This window comes from Raphanus sativus, chromosome 6, assembly GCF_000801105.2.
Source record: "Raphanus sativus cultivar WK10039 chromosome 6, ASM80110v3, whole genome shotgun sequence".
In the NCBI taxonomy this organism is placed as follows: Eukaryota; Viridiplantae; Streptophyta; class Magnoliopsida; order Brassicales; family Brassicaceae; genus Raphanus; species Raphanus sativus.
The window spans coordinates 34391185-34403045 of record NC_079516.1 but is presented as its reverse complement, the minus strand read 5'-3'; the positions used below and the strand labels follow the sequence as shown (position 1 = coordinate 34403045).

At 40.1% G+C, this 11861-nt stretch overlaps 4 protein-coding genes across 4 annotated transcripts; 1 reads left to right on the top strand and 3 right to left on the bottom strand.

Moving 5' to 3' along the window:
- Positions 1-445: 445 nt before the first annotated feature.
- On the top strand, positions 446-1594 carry LOC130495793 (uncharacterized). Its single transcript, XM_056987307.1, has one exon. The coding sequence runs from the start codon at positions 446-448 to the stop codon at positions 1592-1594; it is 1149 nt and encodes a 382-aa protein (XP_056843287.1).
- A 374-nt stretch (positions 1595-1968) lies between these two features.
- On the bottom strand, positions 1969-2415 carry LOC130495792 (uncharacterized protein At4g04775-like). Its single transcript, XM_056987306.1, has 2 exons — positions 2284-2415; positions 1969-2193 (listed from the first exon to the last, which is right to left on the bottom strand). The coding sequence occupies exons 1-2, from the start codon at positions 2413-2415 to the stop codon at positions 1969-1971; spliced, it is 357 nt and encodes a 118-aa protein (XP_056843286.1).
- Positions 2416-3137: 722 nt separating this feature from the next.
- Positions 3138-6332, bottom strand: LOC130495791 (uncharacterized). Its single transcript, XM_056987305.1, has 5 exons — positions 5481-6332; positions 4621-5397; positions 4069-4343; positions 3895-3976; positions 3138-3821 (listed from the first exon to the last, which is right to left on the bottom strand). The coding sequence occupies exons 1-5, from the start codon at positions 6330-6332 to the stop codon at positions 3138-3140; spliced, it is 2670 nt and encodes an 889-aa protein (XP_056843285.1).
- A 3946-nt stretch (positions 6333-10278) lies between these two features.
- LOC130495790 (uncharacterized) lies at positions 10279-11427 on the bottom strand. The gene has a single exon (XM_056987304.1). The coding sequence runs from the start codon at positions 11425-11427 to the stop codon at positions 10279-10281; it is 1149 nt and encodes a 382-aa protein (XP_056843284.1).
- Between the last annotated feature and the right edge of the window lie 434 nt (positions 11428-11861).

The window sequence follows — 11861 nt, the reverse complement described above, 5'->3', positions numbered from 1 at the left end:
TGATGCATGCAGTTGGAGTGTTCGAGCAACGTGTTTGAAGGATTCTGAATTTTTCGTGATCAAGAAGTATGTCGGTCAACATAGTTGCGCACCTTCAAGCAAAACCAAAGCGTGTAAGACTGCCTCGGCAAAAACTATAGGCAGTATCATTATGCATAAGTATGAAGGGGTCAAGGAGGGGCCAAAATGTAATGACATCATACAGATTATGCGTCGTGATCATGCTTGTGAGATCTCGAAATCCTTAGCATGGGATGCTCGTGAATATGCGATCAATGCAGTAAGAGGTATTCCAGAGAGAAGTTATGGGAAAATACCAAAATACTTGCACATGCTGCGAGAGGCTAATCCGGGGACACGTTCAGCTTATGAGATGGACGGCAAAGGGAGGTTTTAGTACCTGTTTATTGCATTTGGGCAATCGATAAGAGGTTTTAAGAGAGTCATGAGGCAGGTTATAGTGATAGATGGGACTTTTTTGAAGAATAAGTACAAAGGAGTTTTACTCGTTGCTACTGCTCTTGATGGAAATTCGAATTTGTATCCTATTGCATTCGGCGTAGTCGACTCAGAGAATGATCGGTCTTGGGAATGGTTTTTGACACAGCTCAAGCTTGTCATAGATGATGATCGCCATTTGGCTTTTATTTCGGACAGACATGGGTCCATCGTTAAGGGGCTTGAGAAGGTGTATCCAGAAGCTAGACATGGTATCTGTATTCATCATTTGTTGAATAATGTGGTCACCTACTACCATGGGAAAGGACTTGTTGGGTTGGTTTCAAAGGCTTCAAAGACTTATAGAGTCGCTGATTTTGATAAGACTTTTGCGAATGTGTGTAATATCAGTCCGGCTATTGGAAAGTACCTACGGGATGCTGATGTGCAGAAATGGGCAAGATGTCAATTCCCTGGATACCGATACGACCTGAGGACAACCAACCCGGCAGAATCTATCAACTCTGCTTTGCGTTCGCCGAGAGAGTTTCCACTCATTCCTTTGTTGGACAGTATCAGGGAAATGTTGACACGTTGGTTTTATAAGCGTAAGAAGCTGATTGCAAAGCATAATCATCCTCTGACCAAAAAAGTGGAGTTAAAGATAGCTAGGAGAACCAGGAAAGGCGTCACATTTGAAGTTTACCCTGTCAGTGAAGGAAGATTGCTTGTTAGAGGTGACATGTTTGACTGCTTAGTTGATTTGGATAGACGGACTTGCTCATGTGGAAAGTTCGACCTTTTGAAGATCCCTTGTAGGCATGCAATTAAAGCTGGTTTTCATGTTGGAAGGCAACCACACACATTGACTGATTTGATGTATACGACAGGAGCTTGGAGAGAAGCCTATCAAGAAAGCATAAATCCTATTGGTGTTCCTGAGGATGCTTGGTCCATACCAGAAGATGTTAAGAAAGTTAATGTGCTACCACCAGAGACAAGAAAAGCTGCAGGAAGAAATAGAAAGCGCAGATATGAAACTGTTGAGGACAAAATTCGATCATCTCAATCATCCCAAACCAAGCAGCCTCGCAAGTGTAGTAGATGTGGTATTAGTGGACACAACAGAGCAACTTGTAAAATACCAATAGGATAGGCAGTCCCAACTGGTAAGACTCAACTTATATTTCTTGTCGATTTCGGTGTATTTATAGTTGATGTATATGTGTTCTTATATGGTTCTTTCTGTTACAGGTTCTCCGTTCAAGTTTGCAGTTCTGTGGCAATGGTTATATCGAAAACGAAGTTCTGTGGCAACTACTTCTCCGTTCATTTTGACATTTAGTTGTACTTTGCTATCTATTATTCTCTTATGGTGTTTTCTTTATCATTGTTATACAATTTGCTATGGTTTTTTAAGCTAAGGTGTTCTTCAGTTAAATGTGTTTCAACTGGTACCATACCAACAAGACACAGAACCAATCGTCAAACTAGTTGCATATCTAGAAAAAACAGAGAACAAAAGCTCATTCATTCTTGGCGATTAGCCATTCCGAGAAGCCATAGTATGCTTCCTAAACAACATAGTTCAAGAGTTTTCTTCTGCTTCTTCACTTCTTCTTCCACTGTCTTTGTCAAATTCTCTTTAAGATCTTCAATAAGGTCGGCAATTCTATCTTGCTGAGCTTCTACTCTCCGAATCCCATCTAGCAAAGCTTCATCTACCCACTTGAATAAATGGTTTTCCTTCTTCCGCTACATTGAAACGAATCGAAACTATGGTCATATAACAATCGAACCTAAATAAGAACCAACGAATCATAAAACAAATGCTCGAAAACGAACCTGTGCCCCTATCTCACATCTATAGAACCGTCGATACGGATTCTCATCTGTTCTGGAATAGAATATGACTATCCCTCTTCCACACCAGCACCTCGACGGAACCCCCTGCGATGTGCGCCTTCCAATAATCATGTTCGGCTGAAACGCTTTCGAGAAAGAAGAATGATGGGAATTAGGGATCTGACGAGAGCTTAAAAATCAGTTTCAGAGAGAAGATGGATGGGGAAGGGGAATTAGGGATCTGAAAAAAATGAAAAAAATCGGGTTTCTAGTAATATAAGTCTCGGGTATTTGGGTAGGTTTAAGGAGTCCATTGGGTCGGGTTTTTCATTAAATGGATCAAATATTGGTTTGTGAGAAACATACATAAGGGTATTGTCTTATAATGTGTACATTGGTGTGTAAGTAGAGTGTCTCTCTTAAACAAATCTCAAAGTTGAATTAAACATATTTAATTTAGGGTGTATATAGGGTATGGTCCTCGTTTAGGGTATATATAGGGTTTGGTCCTTGTTTAGGGTATGAATATGATATGTTTAATTTAGAGTGTGTTTAGGGTCTCATTTAGGGTATATATAGGGTATGGTCCTCGTTTAGGGTATATGTAGGGTATGGTCCTCGTTTAGGGTATGAATATGATATGTTTAATTTAGAGTGTGTTTAGGGTCTCATTTAGGGTCTAATACATAATCTGACCATAAACCATAATAAAAACAAATCTTTATATATTAGAAGCTGCATTCGTTAAGAGGTTCTAAAAATTAGAAAAAGACTAATAGTAATACATTAGATGAAGCGTAAGGTTTCTAAAAATCAGATTAAAAGACTAGACTTAAACACTTGATGAGGCTTTCTCACAGAATCTCTTGGTAGCTCGAAGAAAGACAAGCAGGAGGTTCATACTTTGACATCCTCTCAACAAGTTCCTGGCCATTAGCTGCTTCCCAAAGATCCCACAACAGTCTGTGTCGAGCTTCTTTGATATTATCATCATTCAGCAAAGACAACTCCAATCCAAGCGCATGGCACTCGATGAACTTCACTGCATAAACACCACAATCACATGCACTTTTATTCAGTGAACCCATTTTCACATACTGAACAGTATATGCACCAACAAGGAAATCCTTCTGATGATTTGCCGGCTGTACTGCCTTGACAATACGAGGAATCATAATTGCGAAAGCCTCCACCTCGGTGTAATGCTTTCTATCCGAGCAGTCGAAGACATCAATACTACGGGTCGCGAAAGAGATGCACAAGGCGATCCAATGATTCCCACTAACGTGAACAGGGACATACATTCGATCCACATCTACATTCCATATCTCATGTGTAGCACCACGTGGTGGAAGCACCCCTTTGCCGTACTCAACTAGCAAATTGTGAAGAGTGTATTTCCTCCTACCCCCTCTGATAAGACTGTACTCTTTTTTAATCATATTGCTGAAGACCGTCGTCATGAAAGCTACTCGAAACGGTTTCCATCGATTGAGAGATGTTCTCTCCCGGAATACGAACATGGCGGCGTCAATCTCCTGCATATTTCGACGAGATTAGCATAGGCAACTTAAGAAAACAAAGTTGGAAGTATATTCTAAAAATTATTACCCAATTATTCAGCCACTCTAATGGATCCATAAGACGGTTAACAACGTCAGTATCTAAAATAGTAGGTCCACAACGTATTGGTCTGAAACAAAACACAACAATACAAGCTAATATATATGACCGTTTTAGTTTAAAATGTAAACATATTCACTCGAAGAAGGATAAGCTACTTACGTGGGGGAAGTTGACCACTTTGTTACTTTTGCCCAATCTTCTTCGCCGAGAAACACCAATGCCGCATCTGGGGCTGTTTCCGCGGCCGTACCTCTTGTCTCGTCAACTAAGTGCGGTATGGACTTGTCCAACGCTCTTGCTTGACTAGACTTTTCAACCTTAGCTTGAGAAAGATCAAAACCATCAACAAAAGTAGATTGGGAGAGGTCCCCCAAGTCTTGTGTATTCAATCCAAAATCAAAATCATTAGTTTCAAGAGCAATCTTTTCCCCAGCCTATTCAAAAAATATAAAAACAATCATATAAGAAGTCATTCATAACACAAACAAAGGATTACATCCAAGGAGTTCCAGCATTTTAGACATTACAAACCATTACACAAGCATTAAGTCATATTATACATTACAAACCATTACACAAACATTAAGTCATATTACAACATGAAAACGAAGTTCCAAGTACATCATAACTCCAAAATCCTACCTCCGGCATCCTAACTCAAGCATCCTAGTTCCAAGTTCATCAAGTTCTACACTTTCTCATAGGTCGTACCTTTTTTGGTGCAGCTTGAGTGTCTTTGCTTTTTGGTGAAGCTCGGCCGCCTTTGCTTTTTGGTGGAGGTTGGTTGTCTTTGGTCTTAGAAGCAGCTTGAGCGCCTTTGCTCTTAGATGGAGCCTGAGCGCCTTTGCTCTTAGATGGAGCTTCAGCGGCTGTGTTCTTAGACGCAGCCTGATCACCTTTGTTCTTTACAACATCTTCTTCAGCTTCGCTCATGCTAGGATCACTCCCTTCTGCACTCAACCTGATTGCAGACCTGAGCTGTGACACCTCGCTCTCCATCTTACCCATCCTCTCCGTAAACATCGACTCCATATTTTCCATTTTTGCGCTGAGCCTCTCCCCCAAGGACGTGACAGATGTACTGATGAGACCCTCAATGAAACTTTTAATCTCGCGATCAACACTCTGTTTTTTCTCAGCTGCTCGCTTACACAGCAACAACTTCTTTCTTGTCTCCGCTCCTTCGTCATGAACCTTTCTCTTGCCTTTTCCTGTAACCTCAACCGAAGAGGTCTCCTCGTCTGCTACAACTGCAGTATCCTCGCCCATATTAGCAGCTTCTGCATGAATATCATCCCTCACAGCTTCCTCCATTACAGTGTCTTCGGCTTCTATAACTTCCCAGTCTGTGTTGCTCCAATCAAACTTTGTCCTTATCCTCTCCAGGATAAGGTCGACTCGTTCATCTTCCATCTCACCCTTCCTTCTGTAGATTTGATCGAGCAAGACATCATTACCACTCGCTGAGATGACGGAGAACAAGACACTCTACAAATCAAACATTTATAACATTAAAAGCCATAGAAAATAAATACAACAAGGCTGCAATCAAATAAGGTAAATATGCATACCTTGTCAGTAAAAGAGTCTTCAAGTTTTGTGACGTCATGATAAGAAACTTTTGCAACTCCTTTCCAATTGCCACACATTGGACCTCTGAAGCTGTCTGAGACTCTCTTGCCCCATATTTCTCCAAAATCCGGAATTGCTTCCATAAGCCAAATCTGGATAGCATATGAGAAACCCTCGAAAATGTAGCTGCCCTTCTTACCCAACCTCTTCCTAGCCTTCTCAATGGAACTGAGCAGAAAGTCATAGGAGTGAAGACCCCAATGGAACTTCCGAAGCTTGTCAAGATCCATCACCAACTTAATATACATATGAGGGATGTTCACCTTCTCATTACGCCCCATCACCACTCCCATTATCACGCACAAGTAGATCAAACGGATCCTATCAACTCGGGTCCAGGTGTTCACTTGTTGAAGATGTTCCTTCTTGATCGACTGCAAGCTTATCTTACCACCTCTCCTTACTAGCTCACTCCAAAACCCCCCGTCGGGTTTAAAAGTAACTACGCCTGTGCTATCTTCCCGAGAAATCTTTAGGCCTGTCACAGCGTGGTACTCCTGAAGCGAAAACCGGAGAGGCGTCCTCCCAAATACAAACCACTTCTCATGCTTCTTTGAGGTAATCAGCTGCCTGCATAAGAAGCTATCCACCAGTTTCCCCGAGAACTGAAGCTTATTTTCCGCAATAGCCATGATGTGTGTGAAAAGAGGATCTCTCTTCACATCATCATACTCCGCAGACATAGCTTTCTTCAGATCCCTGATGAGTTGCATGCGGCAGCAGTTGTTGATCTTCTTCACCTGAGGTTCCATGCCCTCTGCATACACTCGCTTAGGTAGCTCTGCTTCCATATCTACAAAGTAAAACAAAAAATTAATTATTCAAAACAAAATGAGTGAAGTTCAGATAAAGTCAAACACTTTGCTCTTTGTTCATAAAAACCCAAACAAGCATTCAGTGTCACAATAACAATGTAAACAAGCAGCCAGTGTCATAATAACAACCTAGTAATAAGAAAAAATTGAGAACAAGACAACAGAGACTGTTGACAAAGAAACACAAACACAGAGGAAGAAAATGAGTAAACATATACAAAAGCAACACTATTATTTATCACACTTGATTCAGACAAAGAGGAACCCGAGGAACACAAACACATAGCAACAAATACCATATCAATTCACAAAACTTAAACAAATACAAATGAAGGCATAGGATAGTCCCAAAACTTAAACAAATTCAAATTCAATTGAACCATTGAACACTGTATCAATTAAGGAGACAATGTTAACCAAAAAAAATTCACAAAATTAATCAGTTACTCCAAGTGAGACAATTCACAATCGATATTGTTTCATATCATCTGTTAACAACAAACACACAAATACCACAAAGAAACTGATGAAGCAGAAGAAGAAGTAAGTAACGATACCTTATATGGTACCGATGTCGGAGAAAGAGAGAGGCGGAGAGGGTGAAGACAATAGCGATTTCAGCAAGCACCAATAGAAGCTCCAAATCGCCTTTGAGATCGTCGAGAGAGAGGCAGAGAAATGTAATCGACCATGCAGACAAGAATGAGATGGGTCAGACATAACAAATCAATCCAAGCACTCTCCAAACCGATAACACAAAAAAAAAACCTAAATCCTAGATGGTTTCAAGTTTTACCTTAACCTAAACCGTAGAGCCCGAGAAAGAGAGAGGATGGCGGAGATAGAGTGAGACGGAGAGGTGGAGACACCGATAGCCGTTGAGGCGGAGAAAGAGAGAGGATGGCGGAGATAGAGTGAGACGGAGAGGCCGAGACAGAACGGCTGGAGAGAGGCTGAGAGGCGGCGATAGAGAGAGACGAAGGGTTACACCGGGGCTGGAGAGAGGCTGAGAGGCAGAGATGTCATCAGAGGAGGAGACACAATCGCTTCCTAGGGTTTCTTCGCGACACAGAGAGAGGCGGAGATAATTAGGCGAGAGAGAGAAATGAGTGCTTTAGTATTTTCAATTAATTTATCTAATTTCTTTCTTTTTATTTTGCCTTTTAAAAATAGTTTTTAATTTTTTTGCATTATGATTTATTAATTTCGTTTTAATTAGTTGTAAAATTGATTAAAGAAAGGTTAATTTTGGGTTTTATTAAAAAATGTATCCCATTAGGACAACTTTTGATTGGATTATCCCATTAGGACACCACCCTCATTTTTTTGTTCTCTTTTAGCAAATTTCACAATTTTATTCACAACCTTTGTATTCAGCTTCTCTCTTATTCTCATTCTCCTTATTCTTCATTCTATAGAATTTATTCACAAAATCTAAGTAAAACACATATACGGTATCTTCTTCTCATAACACTTTCGAGGGATCAATTGATGATACTTTTGATCAATATTTTGATCAAACGTTCGAGAATGTTTCCACTGATTATGGTGATCAAGAAGAAGAAATGAAAATAAGGAAAAAACAAGTTTATATCGAAAGAAATTGTGAAGAATGTAAGACCCGATCATGGATTCCTCAATCCAACGAGACTGCAGACTTACCTAACATTACTAACCAGATTGATTCCTTTAATTCCGATTTCAAGTAATATTTTCTAGGGAAATTTGCTAAAAGAGAACAAAAAAATGAGGGTGGTGTCCTAATGGGATAATCCAATCAAAAGTTTCCTAATGGATAAATTTTTAATAAAACCCAAAATTAACCTTTCTTTAATCAATTTTACAACTAATTAAAACGAAATTAATAAATCATAATGCAAAAAAATTAAAAACTATTTTTAAAAGGCAAAATAAAAAGAAAGAAATTAGATAAATTAATTGAAAATACTAAAGCACTCATTTCTCTCTCTCGCCTAATTATCTCCGCCTCTCTCTGTGTCGCGAAGAAACCCTAGGAAGCGATTGTGTCTCCTCCTCCGATGACATCTCTGCCTCTCAGCCTCTCTCCAGCCCCGGTGTAACCCTTCGTCTCTCTCTATCGCCGCCTCTCAGCCTCTCTCCAGCCGTTCTGTCTCGGCCTCTCCGTCTCACTCTATCTCCGCCATCCTCTCTCTTTCTCCGCCTCAACGGCTATCGGTGTCTCCACCTCTCCGTCTCACTCTATCTCCGCCATCCTCTCTCTTTCTCGGGCTCTACGGTTTAGGTTAAGGTAAAACTTGAAACCATCTAGGATTTAGGTTTTTTGTGTGTTATCGGTTTGGAGAGTGCTTGGATTGATTTGTTATGTCTGACCCATCTCATTCTTGTCTGCATGGTCGATTACATTTCTCTGCCTCTCTCTCGACGATCTCAAAGGCGATTTGGAGCTTCTATTGGTGCTTGCTGAAATCGCTATTGTCTTCACCCTCTCCGCCTCTCTCTTTCTCCGACATCGGTACCATATAAGGTATCGTTACTTACTTCTTCTTCTGCTTCATCAGTTTCTTTGTGGTATTTGTGTGTTTGTTGTTAACAGATGATATGAAACAATATCGATTGTGAATTGTCTCACTTGGAGTAACTGATTAATTTTGTGAATTTTTTTGGTTAACATTGTCTCCTTAATTGATACAGTGTTCAATGGTTCAATTGAATTTGAATTTGTTTAAGTTTTGGGACTATCCTATGCCTTCATTTGTATTTGTTTAAGTTTTGTGAATTGATATGGTATTTGTTGCTATGTGTTTGTGTTCCTCGGGTTCCTCTTTGTCTGAATCAAGTGTGATAAATAATAGTGTTGCTTTGTATATGTTTACTCATTTTCTTCCTCTGTGTTTGTGTTTCTTTGTCAACAGTCTCTGTTGTCTTGTTCTCAATTTTTTCTTATTACTAGGTTATTATTATGACACTGGCTGCTTGTTTACATTGTTATTGTGACACTGAATGCTTGTTTGGGTTTTTATGAACAAAGAGCAAAGTGTTTGACTTTATCTGAACTTCACTCATTTTGTTTTGAATAATTAATTTTTTGTTTTACTTTGTAGATATGGAAGCAGAGCTACCTAAGCGAGTGTATGCAGAGGGCATGGAACCTCAGGTGAAGAAGATCAACAACTGCTGCCGCATGCAACTCATCAGGGATCTGAAGAAAGCTATGTCTGCGGAGTATGATGATGTGAAGAGAGATCCTCTTTTCACACACATCATGGCTATTGCGGAAAATAAATGGTTCTTATTTAGGTTCGATTGTTATATGACCATAGTTTCGATTCGTTTCAATGTAGCGGAAGAAGGAAAACCATTTATTCAAGTGGGTAGATGAAGCTTTGCTAGATGAGATTCGGAGAGTAGAAGCTCAGCAAGATAGAATTGCCGACCTTATTGAAGATCTTAAAGAGAATTTGACAAAGACAGTGGAAGAAGAAGTGAAGAAGCAGAAGAAAACCCTTGAACTAGGTTGTTTAGGAAGCATACTATGGCTTCTCGGAATGGCTAATCGCCAAGAATGAATGAGCTTTTGTTCTCTGTTTTTTCTAGATATGCAACTAGTTTGACGATTGGTTCTGTGTCTTGTTGGTATGGTACCAGTTGAAACACATTTAACTGAAGAACACCTTAGCTTAAAAAACCATAGCAAATTGTATAACAATGATAAAGAAAACACCATAAGAGAATAATAGATAGCAAAGTACAACTAAATGTCAAAATGAACGGAGAAGTAGTTGCCACAGAACTTCGTTTTCGATATAACCATTGCCACAGAACTGCAAACTTGAACGGAGAACCTGTAACAGAAAGAACCATATAAGAACACATATACATCAACTATAAATACACCGAAATCAACAAGAAATATAAGTTGAGTCTTACCAGTTGGGACTGCCTATCCTATTGGTATTTTACAAGTTGCTCTGTTGTGTCCACTAATACCACATCTACTACACTTGCGAGGCTGCTTGGTTTGGGATGATTGAGATGATCGAATTTTGTCCTCAACAGTTTCATATCTGCGCTTTCTATTTCTTCCTGCAGCTTTTCTTGTCTCTGGTGGTAGCACATTAACTTTCTTAACATCTTCTGGTATGGACCAAGCATCCTCAGGAACACCAATAGGATTTATGCTTTCTTGATAGGCTTCTCTCCAAGCTCCTGTCGTATACATCAAATCAGTCAATGTGTGTGGTTGCCTTCCAACATGAAAACCAGCTTTAATTGCATGCCTACAAGGGATCTTCAAAAGGTCGAACTTTCCACATGAGCAAGTCCGTCTATCCAAATCAACTAAGCAGTCAAACATGTCACCTCTAACAAGCAATCTTCCTTCACTGACAGGGTAAACTTCAAATGTGACGCCTTTCCTGGTTCTCCTAGCTATCTTTAACTCCACTTTTTTGGTCAGAGGATGATTATGCTTTGCAATCAGCTTCTTACGCTTATAAAACCAACGTGTCAACATTTCCCTGATACTGTCCAACAAAGGAATGAGTGGAAACTCTCTCGGCGAACGCAAAGCAGAGTTGATAGATTCTGCCGGGTTGGTTGTCCTCAGGTCGTATCGGTATCCAGGGAATTGACATCTTGCCCATTTCTGCACATCAGCATCCCGTAGGTACTTTCCAATAGCCGGACTGATATTACACACATTCGCAAAAGTCTTATCAAAATCAGCGACTCTATAAGTCTTTGAAGCCTTTGAAACCAACCCAACAAGTCCTTTCCCATGGTAGTAGGTGACCACATTATTCAACAAATGATGAATACAGATACCATGTCTAGCTTCTGGATACACCTTCTCAAGCCCCTTAACGATGGACCCATGTCTGTCCGAAATAAAAGCCAAATGGCGATCATCATCTATGACAAGCTTGAGCTGTGTCAAAAACCATTCCCAAGACCGATCATTCTCTGAGTCGACTACGCCGAATGCAATAGGATACAAATTCGAATTTCCATCAAGAGCAGTAGCAACGAGTAAAACTCCTTTGTACTTATTCTTCAAAAAAGTCCCATCTATCACTATAACCTGCCTCATGACTCTCTTAAAACCTCTTATCGATTGCCCAAATGCAATAAACAGGTACTAAAACCTCCCTTTGCCGTCCATCTCATAAGCTGAACGTGTCCCCGGATTAGCCTCTCGCAGCATGTGCAAGTATTTTGGTATTTTCCCATAACTTCTCTCTGGAATACCTCTTACTGCATTGATCGCATATTCACGAGCATCCCATGCTAAGGATTTCGAGATCTCACAAGCATGATCACGACGCATAATCTGTATGATGTCATTACATTTTGGCCCCTCCTTGACCCCTTCATACTTATGCATAATGATACTGCCTATAGTTTTTGCCGAGGCAGTCTTACACGCTTTGGTTTTGCTTGAAGGTGCGCAACTATGTTGACCGACATACTTCTTGATCACGAAAAATTTAGAATCCTTCAAACACGTTGCTCGAACACTCCAAC